At 53.4% G+C, this 20,558-nt stretch overlaps 1 protein-coding gene across 1 annotated transcript; it reads right to left on the reverse strand.

The window, feature by feature from the left end:
* Nucleotides 1–965: 965 nt before the first annotated feature.
* On the reverse strand, nucleotides 966–20,525 carry Nacc1 (nucleus accumbens associated 1). Its single transcript, XM_077109400.1, has 6 exons — nucleotides 20,338–20,525; nucleotides 5,746–6,645; nucleotides 5,487–5,660; nucleotides 4,452–4,557; nucleotides 4,255–4,352; nucleotides 966–3,766 (listed from the first exon to the last, which is right to left on the reverse strand). Exons 2-6 carry the CDS (start codon nucleotides 6,635–6,637, stop codon nucleotides 3,507–3,509), a joined length of 1,530 nt encoding a protein of 509 aa, XP_076965515.1. The 5' UTR covers nucleotides 6,638–6,645; nucleotides 20,338–20,525; the 3' UTR covers nucleotides 966–3,506.
* Between the last annotated feature and the right edge of the window lie 33 nt (nucleotides 20,526–20,558).

Consider the following 20,558-nt stretch of genomic DNA (forward strand, 5'->3'; position numbering starts at 1 on the left):
ATTGAGATTGTCTCAAAAAGGGACTGAGATGGGCTGAGGCGTGGTAGAGCGCTTGCCTAGCATGTGTGAAGCACTGGGTTCGGTCCTCAGCATCACATAAAAATAAAGATATCCTGTCCACCTAAAACTAAAAAATAAATAAAATAAAGGTTAAAGAAAAGGGGGACTGAGATGGAAGTCCCTTCTCTATCATCTCACAGGATCTTGGTTGCTGAGCCTCTCCCATGGAAAATGTCTTCTCTGGTGCTGCAAATCAAACACAGGAGCTTTCATGTGCAAAACGTGTGCACTCTACCAGTTACACCCCAGCGTGGTTTCCACTATTTTTCCTTTTTGGGCACTGAGAACCGAACTCAGGGGTGCTTTACCACTGAGCTGCATCCCTAGCAAACCTCCCCCTTTTGTTTATGAATTTGAGACGGTCTTGCTAAGTGATCCAGGCTGGCCTTGAACTCACCTTCCTGGCTTATCCACCCAAATTGCTGGGGTTGCATTACTGTGCCTCCACAAACATTTTCTCTTTTCTTCCAATCATGGGAGTGCTGGCTGTGAACGGGGTGAAGGGGCAAGTGTGTACAGGACTTCCTGGGTTCTGGAGGACTGAACTGCGGGGGCAGTAAGCCAGCATCACAGTAAATTCTGGATAGTTGTAGCTTTTTTTTAAAAAAAAATCAGGAACTGAACCAGGGCTGCTAAACCACTGAGCCACATCCCCAGCCCTTGATGTATTTTTTAGGGATAAGGCCTCACCAAGTTGCTGAGGCTGACTTTGAACTCATGATCCTCCTGCCTCAGCCTCCCAAACCAGAGACTACAGGTATGTGCCACAGCGCCTGGCTGACCCTCTAGCTTCTGAGGGGCTGTCTAGGAACCCACAGGTGCAGATTGGAGGAGGAAGAGTGGTGGCTTGTGCCCACAGGGCTAGCCCAGGCGCACCCCCTGGAGTGAGCAGCATGCTGCAGGACTGTTACAAAGGCGTTCAGTTTATTCTCCTCATCAGCATCACTGATATTTTCATGGTTCACATTTCCCAACGCCACTCCTCTCCTTACAGTAGTTAATGTGCAATCTCACTTAGGGCCGGGGAGGGGCGGGGGCTAGGCCCAGGGCAGGGAGGGCGTTGGCACTTCACGCAGGACAGGGTGGGCAGACCGGTGGTCTGTCCCCTGTGAAAGAGGCGTGGGTGGGTAGACGGCCAGTGGAGTTGGGGGAGGGCCCTACTTTTTTTTTTTTTTAATCTGGTAGGTGGATGATTCTCCACTTGTATTTCTTCCTGGCTGCCCAGGGTTGGGGGACCATGCAGCTCAGGGGAAGGGAGGGGAGGGGAGGGGAGGGGAAAGCAGCTGGCCGCCAGGGCAGGGAGACGCAGGGGTGGCTCCTGGGGTAAGGCACAACCCTGTCTTTGGCTCTCCTAGTGAGGAGTTTCCTCCCCTGCACCCCCTGCCCAGACCCCTCTTCCCACCCCTAACCCCTAGACACCCTCACAGTCCCGGGAGCCAGGAGCACCTCCTGGGGTCCCTGAAACAAGTGGGCCCTGCCACCCAACCCAGTGCTGCGGGGCTCAGAGAAGGAGCGGGTTGGGAGAAGACCCTAGTCCCAGAGAGCTGCCCCCTCACTAAGGCCTGGAAGGAGGGGAGCTGACTGGAGTCCCCACCTGCCCCTCACCTTGGCTGGGCCTAGCTACTTGCCAAGTTGACCAGGATATTGTGCTTTGGGATCAACGCTGGGGTGGGGCATCAGGCCAGGGGAGGGTGGGGGGAGTGGGGGTGCGACTAAGGTGCTTGTGCTTTAGCTGGGGGTGTCGACTCCCCCCACACACTTGGGCCACCAGAGGCTAAGGTGCTGGGGACAGACCAGGAAAGCAGAGTGTCAGGACCCCAGCCAGACCTGACACATCTGACAACCCCCATCCCTGCAACAAGCAGATATCTGGAGGGACCCCCTACAGGCTAGGAGGGGGTGCTGCTGGGTTGGGGGTGAAGGTCTCCAAATCAGATTCCAAGGGTCCAACCCTGGCTGGCCCCCACCCGACCTCCTGCAATCCCCTGCCTGTGGGAGTGAGGTGGCTGGGAGCTAGGTGCAGGCAGGAGTTTGGGAGGAGGAAGAGAGGAGGACAGGGCAAAGAAAGCAAGCCGAGATGGCGAAATGATGATGTGTCTGTGTTGGGGACCCCGGGTTCACATGTAAAACTCAAAAAAACCAAACACTACTTCTAGGCGAAGTAAAAAGAGGAATGGTGAGAGAATTTCACAAATGATTGCTAACAATGAATGTGGGCCCTGCCCTGCCTGGCCACCCAGCCAAGGCCCGGGACATCCTTTAGCTGTCGCCTGGGTGGGAAGTGAGGGGGAAGCTGGCTGGACCATAGGAGCCCAGTTGATGGCTGAGACTAGGGACCCACCGTGGAACCACACCCACACTCCATGCACCCACACATTCAGCCTGACCCAGCACCCCCAACCTGCCTTCCACAGCCCCCCGGGGAATGAGGGGGACCTCAGACACAGTCCCGTTGGTTTGAAAAATAAAAGGAAATCTTATACTTCAATATTTCATTCGCTAAAAAAATGTTTTAAAAAGTATGTACAGGAGGTGGGGCTGGGAGCCCTGCTGTGGGGCGGGGGGTGGAGTGGGGGAGTGGGCAGTAGCCCCCCCAGCCTGCTCCCCTGGGTTCGAACCCTGATCTTACCGCCTCTCATGTTTTCACTAGTTTTTGAAAGCAAACCTACACACACGCACACATGCACACCCACACGCTCTGCGAGCCCCGGAGAACTATCCTGTCCTCTGAGACCCTCCCTCTGCCCCCAAGAACTCCCTCACTTAGGACCAGCCTCTCTCAGGCCCAGGAGACTGGCAGGGGCAACAGAGACTGAGTGCAGGGTGGTGGGAGGGAGGGGCACTGGGCCACCACTGGCCCCTGCCCTTAGTTCAGTCTTGGGATTTCTGAGCCTTCTCTGGGCCCCATTTCCTCAGCTGTAAAGTGGACAGTCCCTCTAAGCCTCGCCTATCCTAGCCCCCAGGTACAGGGACAGACGAGGGAGACAGGAAGGCGCTTTTGGAGACTTGGAAGCACTGGGAGGTGGTAGGAGGGGTCCTGAGAGCCCCCAGGGCCCCCTTGAGTCCCAAGGAGCTGCAGTGAGGGGACAAGGTGGCCCAGAGTCTGGGAAAGGGACCTTTCACAGGTCTCCCAGGCTGGCCCCTTCCCTGTGCCAGGCCTGGTGAGCAGGGAATGACTACTAAGGGTTAGGAAGGGGGAGCAAGGTGCTCCCCACTGCATGAGTGTGTTAAAGAAGGCAACAGGCCCTGGCACCACCTGCCCCATCCTCCCCAGCCTGGCTTGCATTGGGGGAAGGGGATGGGACAGGGAGGCAGAGGGGCTGGGAGCATGCAGCACCCCCCAAGGGTCCTGGGGAGGGACAGACAGTAGCTCGTGACCAAGATGGTGGGCGGGTGTGTGACGGGAAGGGGGAGTGTCACAGCCCCTTGGGGAGGGTCCCGTGGGGTTACTGGAGGACCTCAGCAGAGGGGCCGGCCTCGCCGTCATGGCTAGCTGTCTCAAAGCCGTGTTCCATGCTCATCATGTCCGGCTCCATCTTGCCTGTGTCACTGATGAAGGTGGTGTAGGCGTCGCCCTCTGCCAGCATCGGCTTGGCCTTGGGCATCCAGCTCTTGCGCACCACGCGGCGGGCATTGGTGCACATGTCAGCGGCAATGGCGTTCATCTCACTCTCCTTGAAGTTGGGGGCAAAGTTCTGGCAGTAGTCTGTGCAGGCAGAGCAGGTGGCTCAGGCCCACGAGGCCTGCCCTCCCGATGCACGGCTTTCCCAAATCCCCACAGGGAGAGCACTGACCGCTCCCAGTGGTGGCTGACTGAGCTCCTAACAACTGGCAGCACTGTCTAGTGGCCACCTCTTTGGGGGATTTGCCTGGCTGTTTAAACCTTTCTGTGCCTGCCCAGGGTTTGAGACCCTCCTGCCACAGACCCCCTGGCCTCCCTTTAGCACTACCCAACTGTGGAGAAACCGCTGTAGTTACAGCCCTCTTCCCAATAAGCAGGGGAGAGTGAACCTCAAAATTCTAATTTTTTTGTTTTGCTGGGATTGCAAGCATGTGCCACCACACCACACCCAGCTCGGAATCCTTCTTAACACAAAACTGCATCCATCCATCAGGGCCCGCACTGGATAAAAATGCAGCTGCCTCAAGTCTGCCTCAGACCCCAACCTGCACTCCAGAAGGCTGGATACTCACACTTGACGGCGTGGAGAACACGACTGTCCAGTGGTTTGCGTCTGGGATCATTGGTGGAAGAACGGATGCCGGTACCACAGCTGTTGGCCAGAGTGTTCCTGGGGAATGGAGGGGGTAGGGTGAAAGGAGCAGGGCTCCTGGTGGTGTTGGGGTAGAGGATACCCACCTCCACCCTTGGGCTTTGGCAAGGGTCTCACCGGTCAAAGAAGGAGGCCAGGAGCCGTCGTAGCAGGACCTTGTGCCGAGTGCCTGCGCTGACGTGGCAGTTCATGAGCTGTGCCCTTGTGATGTACACATTGGTACCTGGTAAGGGAAGCAGAGGTTGACCGAGGGTGCTCCAAACTGCCAACCCCCATATGGCCTGAGCCCGAGCCCTTCTCAAGCACCGTTCCTTACCAGGCCCTTCTGTGTTGGGCTTTGGATCCCACCCACTGGCCCCGGAGGCCCCAGAGTAGTCAGGTGGGGTTCCTCAGACCTCTTCTGCCATGTCAGTGCTCAGGAAAGGACAGAAAGAGTACAGGCACCACCCATGGGGACCTGCCACCTGCCAGGCCCTGCAGCAAGTCTGGCTTGACACTTGTGTGTGGCAGGGGTTCTGATCATCCCCAGACTCAGCTGGGAGCAGAGAGAGGCCCCAGGTCACTGTGGCAGTTAGCCCCGAAGGCAGCTAACCTACTACCCTATGTGTGCACCAGCTCCCAGAGCCAGAAACCTCGGAATCCACCTGAGGTGCCTCAGTTCATGTCACCTTCATTCTCTACGAGTGGTACTAGACACTGAACCAGGGTGCTTTATCACCGAGCTACATCCAGACCCACTTCCCCTCTCTAGCTTTTTACAACTGGAGACAGGGTTTTGCTAAATTGCCTAGGCTAGCCTTGAACTTGGGATCCTCCTGCCTCAGCCTCCTGAATAATTGGTATTACAGGCTGGGCCACCATCAGCCTAGCTAACTCACCTTTTTTTTTTTTTTTCCCATACTTGGGGATCGAACGCAAGGCCTTGCACGTGCCAGAAGAGCACGCCAATGAACCACAGCTCAGCTCTCAGCTCATCTAACTGCACCCCTGGTCTTGCCAGGATGGGCTGCTACCAACATCAAAGTCCAGATGAGGAAACTGAAGGGCCGAGGGCTTCAGCTGCCCCAGGATAGTAGCTTCTAACCAACACAGGACACGAGGCCTGAGGACACAGAATGGGGGGGATCTAGGGAGACAGTGGGGCCAGCACACCTGTTACCAGCTCCAGCTTCTCTGAGGGGTCACCCTCATCGTAGAGCTTGGGGTGGCAACGGTTGCCTATCTGGTTGATGAGCTCAGCTGGGAGAGATGCCAGGTCTTGCCGTACCCGAATACGACTTCGGGACTCTGGGGCCACCTGTTCCGGGAGGGCCTCCACCTTCTCGGCTGTGGGGAGAAAGCAGAGTGCACATGTGAATGTGTGCACCTGAGGGCGTAGGGCAGGCGTCCCAGGCAGGGACCAGGGCCTCACCCGTCTGGCCGACGTTCATCATGCTGTACATGGTGTACATGTTGCAGATCTGCCGGTACTGCTCGTCGGCGCCCTCCTCACCCGCGTCCTCCTCCTCGTCCTCCTCGTTGTGGTAGGAGCCAGGGCTGTCACTGGTGTAGGCGCTGGAGGTGCCGGGGCTTGTCCGCTCTGATGTACTGGGCCCGCTCATCACACCCCCCGCTGCCACTGCTGCTGCCACCACCGGGGCCGGCTGGGGCGTCCGGTTTGTGGCCAGGTCCGGTGTGGAGAACTTGGCCATCTTGCGACTGCCGTTGCCACTGCTGCTGCCCCCAGCCTCCTTCTGGCTGCTGTCCCACAGCCTCTTTGCCACAGGTGTGCACTGCACAGAGTCTGACTCTTGCTGCTCTGTTTTGACCCGAGACACGAGGGGCAGTGGTGTGCTGCAGGCTGGCCAGCCTGATGTTTGTGCCACAGGGCTCTGGGGCTCAGATGATGGGGCCTCTTCGGCGTGCAGGCCCTGGGAGTCGCAGCTCGGGGAGCTCACCTTGAGGAAGAACTCGGTGCCCTTCTCCATGATTTCCTGGATCTGCAGGAAGCCGGCTGTGTATATGAGCAGGAACTGGTCACCCATGTTCATGCTCAGCCGACCCGTGTAGCAGAACGTGAGGATCTGCTGGAAGGACTGGGGCTGCACGGCTGCCGGCAGCTCCACCACGGCGCTCCGGCTGCTGTTGAACAGGTCCCGGAAGTAAGAGCTGCTGGCAGCCAACACAGCCCGGTGGGCCTTGAAGGCATGGCCCTTGACCACCACAGACACGTCACAGTACAGGCCTTGCAGCCGCTGTTCGTTGAGGCACTCGAGGATACTGTTGCCAAAGTTTGGGATCTCCATCTGCAGGGTCTGGGCCATGGCGGCAGCTGCAGACAGGGAGACACGGGGGCAAGGTGAGCAGCAAAATCCAGTGCTGGCTGAACCCTGCTTCATGGACCTCGACTGCTGCAGGAAGCCACGCAAAAGCCCAGACACCCATGCGGCAGAATCAAGCAGATTCCTTCTACACCAGCAGACTTGCCTTTATGATACTCAGCTGTCCCTTGGTGGGGCACTAGTTCCAGGAACCCCAGTAGATATCAAAAATCTAATTCCCAAGTCCTTCAAATGGCACAGTATTTGTACAGAACCTTTGCAATCGTCCTGTGGACTTTACTTACTTATTTGCCAAGGGCCTTATGGGTTTAACCCAGGGTTTGCACGTACTGGGGGTGCAACCCGGGGTTGACACATGGGCAGGTACTCTATCTTTTATTTTAAGGCTGGGTCTTGCTAAATTTTATCCAGGCTGATGTCAAACTTGCCATCTTCCTGCCTCAGTGTCCAGAGTAGCTGGGATTAGAAGCAGGTGCTACTGCAACTGGCTTACTTTAACATTTTTGTGGCGCAGGTGATTGAACCCAGGATCTCAGACAGGCAAAGTGGACATTCTACCACTTATCTATACCCCGGCCACTCACAGACTTTAAATAATCTCTAGATGGCTTACAATACCTGATTCAATGTATATAAATATGTTAATTAGGTAATAATGACAAGGAAAAGTCACACATGTTTAATGAGATGTACCCCCACACACACACACACATATTTATTTAGCTGTAGTTTTATTTTACGTCTTGCTGAGGATTGAACCCAGGGCCTTGTGCACATGAGGCAAGCACTCTGCCAACTGAGCTATATCCGCAGCCCCTTCTGAATATTTTTGATCCTTAAAATACTTTTAAAAAAATCTTTTCAATCTATAGTTGATTGAATCCATGATGCGAAGCTCACAAATACTGAGAGCCAGTCAACTGTACTGTCAAATCGGCAAAGCCCTGCTGTGACCAGGATGGCTTATTCTGTCCCCTGCAGATAGAAGACCCCTGGCACACTTATCCACATGTACTTGAACATTCAACAGGTCTCCTAAGTGCCTGGAAGGGAGACAGCCGAGATGCAGAAGTGCACCAGACACTCCGGACACTGACAGGTAAATACCAGGAGCCAAAGTCACAAGTGTCAGCTCTGCCAAGCATAGGACTCGAAAGCACTCTGAACAATCAGACATGAGATTACACATAAGCCCGAGCTCCTCTCCAGCAGCACAAGGATGGACAGCAAGTGCTGGTAAGGTCGAGAAATCAGAACCCCCAGACACAGCAGGCAGGAAGATGAAAGGGTGTTAAAGTCCTTCTGGGTTCAATCCCCTGTTCAAAAAGGAACAAAACAACACACCCAACAGCCAAAACGTGGAAACAGAAACATCTATTAACTAATGAATGGATTAAAAAAATTTTAAATGTGGTACAGGGCTGGGCGGTAGCCTAGGCTACATGCTCACCCAGCATGCACAGGACCCCGGGTTGCACCCCCAGCACGTAAAACAAACCAGTATATACCCACAATGAATATGATTTAGCCATAAAAGGGAAAAAATTTTGACACATGTCACAACATGGAAAACCCCGGAAAACATTGTGAAGAAGCCAAAGGACCACATATTGTATGATTCCACTTACATAAAACATCCAGAATAGGCAAATCCATTTAGACAGAAAGCAGATTAGTGGTTTCTGTTTTTAGGGAGGGGAAAATGAAATGGGGCCTTGCTGAGAGCAAAGGGACGAAGGGTTTATTCTTTACATACTGAAAGTTGTCAGATGGGCACAGTGGTGCCCGCCTGAACTCCCAGGACGAGACAGGGAAATCACGAGTTTGAGGCCAGCCTCAGCATCTTAGCAAGGCCCTAAGCTACTTAGTGAGACTGTGTCTCGAAATAAAAACAGTCGAGGACATAGCTCAGTGGAGCAGTATTCTGAATTCAATCCCCAGTACTGGGGGGGTGGGGGTGGAGGAGTCTAAGTTAACTATGGTGATAGTTGCAAAGCTTTATATACTAAAAACTACTGTCTTAGTGAGACCCTCAGCAATTAGGAAGACCCTGCTTCAAAACAACAACAAAACAAAACAAAAAAGTAAAAAGGGCTGGGGATGTAGCTCAGTGATAAAGCACCCCTGGGTGCATCATCAGTACCAAAACCAAAACCAAAATAAAACAAGACTCTGTACACTCTAAATGGATGTATTATATGGCATATCTCAATAAAGCTATTAAAAAAAAAAAAAAGGCAGCCATGTAGCTCAGTAGTAGAGAACTTCCTAGCATGTATGTAGCCCTGGGTTCCATCCCCAGCACTGCAAAGGAAAAAAGAAACTGCAGCTGGTATTCTCTGGGCAAAACTAAGGAATGAGATCTGTAAAGTAGACTTTTTGGATTTTGCATTTTGAACCTGCTCATTTGCAAAAAAAAAAAAAAGATAAGTACTGTTTTTAAAAAGAAATGGGAATTGATGCTGCTCAGGGAACTCACTCCCCTATTCTGGGCATCTCTCAATATGTGAATTTCTGTATAAGATCCTGTACTACCTCTTCCAGGGAAAATAAGTGAAAAGGTAGAAAGGCCATGTCCCTTACTTGGGGATGATCTTTTTTGAAGGAAGACAAGTGTGGGTTGATAAAGTGACCCCACTAGCAGAAGGGAGTCATTTGCAATTCTGTAGTCTGTAGAGGGAGATGGTCCTAAATGGACAGGATGCAGGTAAGAAGGCTTCTGCTGGTGAGAGAAGCCTGAGCTGAGTCTGGAAAAAAGAGGAGAAAGGCAAAGAGGGCATGTGCAAAGTCCCTGAGGTAGGAATGGAATCCCAGCTGTTCTTTCCTCACTCTGAGTTAGCTTTCATATTATATCTGGTTGATTCTGAAAGGGCTGCGATGAGGAACAGAAGCAGCTTGTGGCCAAGGATCAGAGGTGCATGCTGTAGCCAGGTGCACCAGACTGGACCTGCTCCTGGGACCAGGGGCTCCAAATCTGTCTGAAAATTTTTTGTCTGAAAACTGAGGTCCATAAAGCCAGCTCAGTTCTGCAAACTCAACCTGAACTGAGATGCTATTAGGTGCTAGTTGCTCTTGTAGAGTAGGAGGGAGACCCAGTCCCTGGCCTGCATGACTTATACATGGTTGATAACTTATATAATACAAAGCAAACACTGTATACATAGTTGCTACAAATAGGGACAAGGAAAAAAAAAAAAAAAACGGCTGTATGTATTCTTCAGAGACAAAAACGTTTTCCCTAATTTTTAAAAAGTATTCTAGGGCTGGGGATGTGGCTCAAGCGGTAGCGCGCTCGCCTGGCATGCGTGCTGCCTGTGTTCAATCCTCAGCACCACATACAAACAAAGATGTTGTGTCTGCCGAAAACTAACAAATAAATATTAAAATTCTCTCTCTCTCTCTAAAAATAAATAAATAAAATAAATTAAAAAAAAAATAAAAAGTATTCTACCACTCAACTACATTTCTAGCCCTCTCCAGTATTTTTTGTGGGGGGGAGTACTCGGAATGGAACTCAGGGGTACTTGACCACTGAGCCACATCCCCAGCCCTATTTTGTATCTTATTTTTAGAGACTGGGTCTCACTGAGTTGCTTAGTGCCTCGCTTTTGCTGAGGCTGGCTTTGAACTTGCGATCTTCCTGCCTCGGCCTCCTGAGCCACTGGGATTACAGGTGTGTGCCACCATGTCCGGCTTGGTGGCGCATACCTGATTCAGTATTTTTTGATGTTCGGTGCATCTGAGGATGCAGAAACCGCAGATACAGGAGGGCCCAACCGAACAGTTATTGCTTAAAGGAGGACGTCAGCTTCCTAAGGGCAGGTGTCCTGGCTGGTTCTGTTCAAGATTAAAACAGAGCTAGATGCTCAACAAATATTTGTAAACGTTAAGAGAACACTGTAGAGACGCCAGGCCTGTGGTGCACACCAGGAGCCCCAGCTGTTTGGAAAGTCGAGGCAGGAGGATCACAAATCCCAAGTCAGCCTGGCAACGCAGCAAGACCCTGGCACAGAAACTAAAGAAAAAAGAAAAATAGGAGGTGGTAGAGTGCTTGCCTCCGTGCGCAAGGCCAGATTTCATGCCCAGTACCAGCAGAATTTAAAAAAATAAAAATAAAAGCAGCAACTGATAGAAAGCACCAAGATAGGAATAAATGACTGGAGCTCGGGACGCTGCAACTGGCAGAGGCCTAGCAGGGCCCCATCAGCTCCGCCCAGTGCCCAGTGGCGCTGCAGACCTCTCCATTCACTCAATGGCTCACAACAGTGAGGCTTTAGAAGTGGGGTACAGCCCAACCCCTCCCCAGGAACAGGCACAGGAAAAGCTGCACGTGATCCTTACCGAGTGCCCAGTACAGGCCTGGTGCACAGGGATCATTGACAATGTGGACTTCGAGGTTCTGGGGAAAGAGGAGGCAACAAGATGCTAGTGGGGCTGAGGGAATCCGGGCCCCCCAAAGAGAAAGGCCACCTCATGAGCCTAGCAGCCAGGACTCGGGAGCTCTGACAGTGATTCAGGGGTTGGTGGTGCAGGAGTAACTGGTTTGCAGGCTCAGCTGATGGGCTCACAGGAACCCTCCCTGCTCCATGTGACTCGGGAGTAGGGCAGTGGGTCTGGGAGCTGCAGACATCTGAATGTGGCCTTGCCCCAGCACCAAGTGAAGAAGGTCACTGTCAACAGGGAGGATGGGGGTGGAGGGAGACTGCAGAGTACACTGGGCCCCGAGCGATCGCTCACACTGGGTCCGCAGGAGAAACAGGTCCTCAGCAGTTGGCACCTGGCCATATCGCTTGCTGGGTGGAGCAGTGGTGGCACAGTGAGGGAACGAGGCCTCTAAACCTGCCAGTGATCTGTCCCAGAGCTGAGCCCACAGAGCAGCCAGCAGTGAAGGATGACTCTGCTCTTGCTGCCTCACAGGGAGGACGTGCACTTCCCAACATCTCCAGCCCAGGCCCCAGCACATCTCCCAACTGGACCCAAGGGCAGCCTCCATGACCTCCAGACAGTCACTTAAATATTTGCCAAGTCCCTGCTGGGGCATGAAGTACTTGGGAGCCCCGTTCCTGCTTCTGGAGCTCACAGCCCAGCTGATGTGCCCACTCACGCAGGGTCAGGAACAGGACAAAGGCTCTGACTTTGCCCACAAGAGGTGACACCAAGATCTGGAGGGACGGTGGTGGGCTGGGAGCGCTGGTACTTCTAGGAAATATTGCTGCTTCTGGAGGATCAGCTCAGTTTCAGGGCTTTGTTACGACTGAACTGTGTCAAAAGACAAATTCACATGGTAAAGTTCTAACCCTCAGTTGCCCATCTTTGGAGGAGGGATTCTTTTATTTTGTGGGGGTGGACACTGGGGATTGACCCCAGGGACACACTGCCACTCATCTACTTCCCCAGTCCTTTTTATTTTGAGACAGGGTCTTACTGAGTTGCTGAGGCTGGCCTCCAACCTGAGATTCTCTGATCCTCCTGCTTCTGTCTCACCAGTCAGAGATTACAAGCAGGCTGGACAAGTGCTCTGCCAGTGAGCTACATCCCTGGCCCAGAGGCGGGGTCTTTAGAAGGTAATTAAACTTTGATAGAAGCAAAGGCTGCTGCTATTTGCAAACCAGGAGAGTCTTTGCCAGCACCTGGCCATGCCGGCAGCCTGACCCCTCACAGCACCCAGAACTGTAAGGAAATGCCTTCCCCCACCCAGGCTCAAAACACTAGGTATTCATTTCTATTCAAAAGGAGCCTCTGGGCCACACCTCCCCATGGGGCCAGACTCACAGCCCCCACCTGTGCTACAGCTAAGCTCCAGTGCTCCCTCACACCTGCTCAGGCACTGCTTGGTCCCGACAGTGCTCAGCTGGGGCCTTCAACGTCTGGCCCTGCCTGCTCTTGGGCCTCCTTGAATGCTGTCTCCAAGATGGCCAGCGCTCTTCGTACCTCCCACTAAGCCCTTCCCAATACCAGCCCGGCAGGCTGCTCCCCACCTGAGCCTCCCTCACTAGTGCTCTTCCCATGACCCGGCAAACAAGGGTTTTTATTGCTGTGCCAGCTCTGCAGGGGTAGGGAGTCGCCTGTGTGGTTCACCTCTGTGCCCCCTGCCCCCAGGACACACAGTGAGTGCTTAATAGTCATCTGTGGAATGAATAATTATGTCCATTACTTCCAATCCAACTCCCGTTTTTGTTCCACATCAGCGAGTCTGTAACAAGAGTGGGGCGCACAGGCATTACCTCAGCCAAGCACATGTGTGCCTCTTCAGTGGGGTGGCCTACAGTGTCCCACTTGGGGCCAATGTCACTGAATTTCATATTGCTGACCACCACTCACACCAATCACACTGTGGGAAAGAGGCTGAAGGAGAATTCTGGAAATAGAAACTGCTAGCTCTTTGCAAAGAGCTCCAGAACCCCCCAGCCAGCAAGGGCATAGACTTGAGCCTCCTGACGACTGTCAAATGCCCGAACAGATGTTTCCAGATGATTTTCAAAGAAAGTTGTTGAGATACTACTGGCATGTATTACAGTTTGAATGTTTATGTACCTCCAAAATTGCCTGGGCTGGGGTGTGGCTCAGTGGTAGAGCACTTGCTAGCCCATATGTGCAAGGGTTTGGGATCCATCCCCAGCACCACAAAAAATAAAAACAAATTCTTATGTTTAAACCTATCTCCAATGCAGTAGTGTCAAGAGGTGGGCCTCTGGGAAGGAAGTAATTTATAAGGGCTCTACCTTCATAAGAGGTTGATGCCTTTACAACAGAGGCCAGGAGCTTGTTCACCCCCCACCCACACACACACACTATGTCAGGACACATGGAAATCCGTGAGGAACGGGTTCCTTCACCAGACAGCTAACTCTCTGGTGCCTTGGTCTTGGACTTTCCAGCCTCCAGAACTCAGCAATACATTTCTGTTGGGGCTAAAGTGTAGACCAGTGGCAGAGCACGTGCCTAACTTCTCAGACCGCAAGAAAAGTAAAAAACAAAACAAAAAATCCCCCACAAACTTTCTGTTGTTTATAAGTTACCCAGTGCAAGACATTTTATTATATAGCAGCCTAAACAGACTAAGGCAACATGTAAAACAGCTAAGGGAAAACATCAACTCCATGTTTAACGAGGAGGAAAGGCCCTGGAAAGTACCATAATCCTTTATCCAGCTCAGCAGGAGGTAGCTGGATCCTGGCCCAGAGCCACTCAGACCCTTGGTCAGGGCCAAACACGAAGCTGCTAGAGAACATACTAACATACTGCTAGAGAAGGACTATTCAAATCCTACTGTTGGCATCTGCATATTAAATGCATGCACATTTCATTCTTTTTTTTTTTTTTTTTTGGTACCAGGAATTGAACCCAGGGGTGATTAACCACTGAGCCACATCTTATTTAGAGACAGGTCTTACTGAGTTGCTTAGTGCCTCACTTTTGCTGAGGCTGGCTTTGAACTCATGATCCTCCTGTCTCAGCCACCTGAGCTGTGCATGCGTGATGGTGCCAGCATTTTCTTTTTCCCAGATAGGCCAATGTTAAATCATCCTTGGTGGGTAGTGTGATTAGTGACTAGTTCAGCTCAGGTTTTGCTGGGCCTGTTGGGTTCCAGTACCCAGCAAAGGCTCAGGCAAGGTTCATTCACTCCTCCTGACAGTTCCTGAGGAGGCCAGGAGCTCTCCCATCATCTTAAGGATGAGAACAGAGGCCTACATCACATAGCTCTTAAATGACAGACCTAGATGTGGACCCTGACTTTTTTGAGAATCAGGCAATGCTGTGAGGCAACAGGGTGAGGCCATTTCATAGATGGAATCACTGCTGGGGGCCCTCACCTCAGGGTCTCAGATGCCTTGCAAGGGTCAGACTGGCATGGTGCTGCTTCTGCTCCCTAGGAAGGCCTTCTTCCCTTCCCTAGCTGTTCTTCAGTTCTTCCCCGCCCCCCAGCCCACCCGCAGCCAGTCTCCAGGAAAGAGCAGTCTCCACCTGCTGTCTCTCCCTCCCACTTCTCCTCACAGCCCTCTGCAATCTGAATGGACTTGGTGCAATAACTCCAGCTCCTTAGGGGACCTGGCAGCAGCCCCATGCCATGCACTGCCCCCAACTCTGACCATAAGCCATTCCCAGAGTGCACTTAGACCCAAAAGACAGTATGGCAGGAACAAACAAATGCCCTGAGGGCCTTGGCAAGGAGGAATTGAAACTGTGTGTGTGTGTTTGGGGATCAAACCCAGGGTACTAGGCAAGCACTCTTCCACCGAGTCACAACCCTGGCCTTTTTCTTTTGCAGGCTGGGGACTGAACCCAGGAACACCCTACTGCTAAGCTACATCTCCAGCCTTTTCTTAAAATTTTGCATCAGGGCCTTACTACATTGCTCAAGCTAGCTTTGAACTTGTGATTCTCCTACTCAGTCTTCCAAACTGCTGGGATTATAGGCATACACCACCACACCCAGCAAAAGAATTTAAATCTTGCTATGCCTACCTGTAGACTCAGGAGGCTAAGACAGGAGTATCACAAATTGGAGGCAGGCCTCAGCAACTGAAATTTAGCAAGATCCTGTCTCAAATAAAAAAAAAGGGGGGGGAGGGGGGCTGGGGATGTAGCTCAGTGTCCAAGTGCCCTTGGTATCTGTTCAGGATTGGTTCTAGGACCCCTAAAGATTGCAAAATCATGTTTAAGTCCATAATATAAGGTGGCATATATTGTATAGTCTACATACGTCCTACATGCATCTAAATTAAATCATCTCTAGATAAAGTTACAATAACGAATACAAGTAAATGCTGTGTAGAGTTGTTAAATTGTATTTTGAATGATGAACAACAAAAGTTTGCACATGCTCAGTACAGATGCAATTTTTTTCACATGTATTTTTGTTCTGCTGTTGGTTGAGTCTGCAAATGAGAGCCCACTGCATTTTACTCAGCTTGAATCCTTTACAAAGCTTCTCACTCAATAATGATGCTTCAGGACAACATTTATCTATAATACTGTTGGCCTCCTGACATCAGTCTCCCTGACTATAAAATGGGCTAACAGCAGCAGCCAACCATGAGACTATTTCAAGGATTAAACAACTGAAGAACATGGGCAGACTGGTACCCAGATCATAGTCAGTGCCCAGTAATGTCAGCTGTAATTAGTCACGTCCTCTCAGTCCATCCCTTTAGGCCCTTCCCAGACTGTGAATTCCCTGAGAGTAGGAGACATCTTTTGCCTCTTACTATCTCCCAGAACCTTGTGCTATTTCATGGGATTACCAAGAAGTAGTCCCCAAGGGTCTGCCAATGCATCCTCAGCATCAACCAACCACACTGCTTACCTACCCCTGGCTTAATCCCCCAATAACCAGAAAACAGGCGATCCTGACCACTCCACTACTGCCCCTTGCACTGGATCATTCTTTGTGGTGGAGCTGGCCCTACATGTTGTCCCAGGCCTCTAGGCCAGTAGCATCCCCTCCCATGACAACCAAAAATGTCTCCAGACATTTCCTAAGTGTCACTGGACAGGGCAGGATTGCTCCTGAAGAATCACCATGGGACAGACATGACTGCTTGTGCCCATTTGTTGGATGAAGAAACTGAGACTCAGAAGTTAATTCCTCTGTCCAGGGTCTTGTGGAGAGGCAAGGTGGTACAAGTCATCAATTTTGACTCTCAAATACACAGTTCCCTCACCCCTACCTCCTGTTGGCTCGATTAAGAAAACAGTACTGACACACGTCATCACAGAAAACCTGCAGGTCTCTAAGGACTCTCGGACCTTTGCTGAGGCAGCAGCATGGGACAGATGGAGAGTGGACAGGTGATGGCAACCATGCACTGAGCGTAACCTCTGACACATCCTCTCTGCAGACTCACCCAGTCCTCAGCCAACCCGACACGTGGGTCCAGTTCAACCTCATGGCCACTGCAGCTCATGAGCTTCTCCAGCAAAGACATTCTTGGCCAAAGAGACAGAGGACCACTCCCAGAGGCTTCAGAAAGAGGGGAATCGGATGACTGGCAGGGGCATCCGTTTGAAGAAAGAACCAGAGTGCCTCAGTTTCCTTGTATGTCAACTGGTGATGACAATACACAGGTCCCACACTGGTCATGGGCTTGTGTGAGTTCAAACATGGGAAAAGTGCTCACTGAAAAACGGGAGGGGAGGGTGACAAGGGGCAGGGAGGGTCCAACAGAGGGAACAGAGAGACATGAATACCACCTGTTTTTGAGTCATCACCTCAAGCACAGCTCAGGTATCCTGGCAGGCTCCCGTTGCCATCAAAGGATCTGGCGATGATGAACTCCCGGGTCAGACCTTGCCAAGGCAATTCCCAAACTCTGACCCTCTGTCTAACCAGATCCCCTGGAGCCTAACCTGAGAACATGCTGGGGCTCCCCCGCTGCCCAACCAAGGAGCCAGATTAAAAACAAAAACAACAACAACAAAAAACCCTGAACGCAGGCCAAAAGGTCTGAACTTTCAACTGGGGGTGATGGGGAGACTCTGAGACAAGGCTTTTCTTTCCTTTGGATGGCACTAGGGTTCTTTTTTTTTTTTTTTAAAGAGAAAGAGAGAGAGAGAGAGAGAGAGAATTTTTTAATATTTATTTTATTTTAGTTATTGGCGGACACAACATCTTTGTATGTGGTGCTGAGGATCGAACCCGGGCCGCACGCATGCCAGGCGAGCGCACTACCGCTTGAGCCACATCCCCAGCCCCGGCACTAGGGTTCTTTATCGCCACAGTAGGGTCATCCTCACTCCCTTCCCTCATGAAGACAAAATGTTTCAAGCACTTAGCAGGAGCCTGGCACATACTCAATAAAAGCTTTGAATGCGCTGTCCTCTTGGCCTAGAACACCCCCACCCTCGCCTCAGCTAATTTCTTATTATTCAGATCACAACCCTCCCGGAAGCCTTCCCTGACCACCCAGCTGAAATCTCCCTGCCTGCTCAAGGCCTACCGCTCCTTCGCCTTGTTATACCATCTTCATAAATACAGCAATCTGGAATTCCCTTCGCCACCTCGTCTGAGGTCAGTCACTTCCGCCAGTTGCCAGAGAGCTGAACTGCTTCCTTGGCCTCAGCAGACACCCAGTGTATGGCAGTGACATCACACTCCTCTTGAGCCGCCTGCCTGCTGCCCTCATCCCCACTGTTTGTGCACCCCAAGTTCTCACTGAAAAGCCAGTGCCTTCTTCTCTCGCTGTGGGCAAGGCCCCTGCCTCTTCCATATTCCACATCTGGGCCAGCTCCCACCAGTCTCTGCCTGTTTCAGCAGTGACTAGATGGTACCCACCCCTGTCCTCAGTACATAGCCCAAGTGAACCCCAGGAGGATCCAGTCTGTGCCACAGCAACTCCAGCAGCCAACCCAGGCCCATCCAGGCAGGAAAGAAGGTCTCTTTGTATATCTATCCCAAGAGACATGGCGGCAGCAGCACAGGGTAGAAGTAACAAATGAAAAGTGCAAAGGTCCCAGGCAACAGTGATGCCAACTAACACAAAAAAGTCTTGCAGGGACGGAGGAAGAGTGGTCCTTCTGGAGATGGGCGCGTTGAGATGTGTGTTCAGACTCAAAGGAAAGGTCATGGCAGAAAAAGGTGAAGGGAACAAAGAACAAGTGCAAAGTTCTCTCTGTGGGACAGCTGAGACCAGTCAGAGAGGGCAGGGCAGGGCCTGGGTTGCTACTGGTGGGGTATTCTGGGAACTGCAGGGAGATTGAGGGGTGGATTAGGGAGACAAGCCATCATTAAACCCAGGAGAATTGGATGATACTACTTGACCCAGCAGTTTGTGGCTCCTGCCTCAGGTGCTGTGGATCCCAAATCAAAGTCCCCAGGACACCCTGGTAACAGCCTTGCAATTAGTCGAAAAGAAAGAAGAGCTGGGCAATCTGATGAGGAACCAGAGTAGGGGAGAAAACAGCCTAGACAAGCCAAGTCACATCCAGCTCCAGAGCCAGTGGCATTCATCCTCACAACCCCTTCCCCGACAGGCCCACAGCTCCATGACCCCTGACCTCTTGGCTCTCAGACCAGGAATGGGGAGAAGATGTGACCAGGTCTCTGAGAAAAAAGCTTCCACTGTTTTCCTTTTGGATACCAGGGAATATCAGTCTGTCTGCAAGGGAACTGAGCAGTCCTGGAGAGGGGAAGCAGGTAAGTTTGGGACCAGGAACTCTGAAAGAATAGGGAGTTACTCCACTCATATCCCTGGAAGGATGACCCAAAGGCCCAAGGGATTGGACTGAGGGGCAGTCAATCCCAGATGGGCCTGTCCAGTCATGTGACCCTGGAGGAACCACACCCCCCAGCTTCCTCCTCTGGACCACAGAAAATGCCTAAGAGAACCCTGTGGTGGTGAGCAATCCATGAGCTCATCCCACCAGCAAGCTCAGCACAGGGCCTGGTCCAGCAGGGCGCGGGGAGGTAGAGACCTGGGGCCTGCAGTCCAAAGCCTGGGCCGCGGTTGTAGGTGCCTTACTCCACCCCTTAGCCTCCACCATAATCTGCCTTTACCCCAGCAAGAACCTACAAGACACAGTCAACAAACACGCTGTACACAGTCCTCTCCTAACTCTTCACCTCCAGGAGGGGCACACGGAATTCGGGCGTGGGAACTAGCACTTAAGACAACCATGGCCTGTGACTGTCAGGTCCTGGTCCACGGGCTTGAGCCCTGAGGCTCCAGTTCCAACAAGCGGAGGACGAATCTAGGAGCAGGAGGCTGCCTCCCGTCTGGTGCATGGGGTGGGGGCGGGCGAGGGCCACCCGGGTGGTAAACAAGATGCCTGAGCTAGGTGTTCCAGACCATGTCCGGAGCTGCCCACACAAACACCCACCCGCCGGCCCGCTCCTGGAACAGTTGGCGGAGGCTCCAGAGACGGATGTGGGAAGAGGAAAGCCCTGGGTCTGACCCTGAGCGAACACTTGGGGTGTGGGGACCCATCTCGGCTCGTCCCTGCTGGCCACACTAGTTTTTCCCGACCGGCCCCCACATCCCCGCCAGCCCAACTCAAGCTTCAGCCTCCCGCAGCTCCCCAAGCTGTTGCCGCGGTCCCTTAACTTACCCGGCGGACCCTCGGATCTGGACTCCCCTCAAGCCCCCGAGCCCTGACCTCGGGTGACCCGCGGCCCGCATCCCCGGGCGCCTCCTCTCCGCCCCCACCCACCGTGCCCCACTTCCTGGGCTCCTCCGCGGCCGGCCCGGCCTGTAACCCGACCCGCCACCTCGGCAGGCGCCCGGGCAGTACCTGCGGCGGCCCCTCCCCGCCGCTCCGGGCCGTTTCTCCCCGCCGCCGCGCCGCTCTCCCCTCCTCCCGCAGCGGCCGGCCCGAGCCCGGCTCCTCCCCTCCCCCCGGCCTCCCCGGGCGCCTCCTCACTGCTCCCCCTCGAGCCCTCCAACTTCCCGGGACCCCCAGCCCCGGCCGGCCCGGGCCCCGCCGCGCCGGGAGCGGGGAGCCTGGGCCCAATCCCGCCGTCCCAAGCCCCGAGGCCAGGCCCGGAGCCGGACGCTGTAGGCCGCCCGCGGTGGCCGGGTCTCCGCGCAGTCGCCGGTCCGGGTACAGGGTGGGCTGCAGGCCCGGCTCCCCGCCAGTCCCAGAGAAGCCCTCGGTCTCCCGTCTCAGCCCTAGCCGGCCCTCGGCCGCCCTCGGCCGCCCCGGCTGGAGGAGGCCAGAACTGGGCCTGGGGCAGGCCACCTCACCTGCGCCGTGGCCGCGCTCCGGGGGCTCCCGGCGGGCTCCGCAGCGGCAGCTGGGGCCGGGCCTGGGCCCGGGGCGCGCCCCCCTGCGCCGGGGCCTCGGCCTCCGCCTCCGCGGCCTCCGCGGCCTCCGCCTCAGCAACAGCGGTAGCCGCGGCGGCCATTCATTGTGGGCCAGGCCGCCCCAGCCGAGCGCCGAGCGAGCGCAAGCAGCGCCGCCGCTG

Source organism: Callospermophilus lateralis, chromosome 1 (assembly GCF_048772815.1).
Source record: "Callospermophilus lateralis isolate mCalLat2 chromosome 1, mCalLat2.hap1, whole genome shotgun sequence".
NCBI lineage: Eukaryota > Metazoa > Chordata > Mammalia > Rodentia > Sciuridae > Callospermophilus > Callospermophilus lateralis.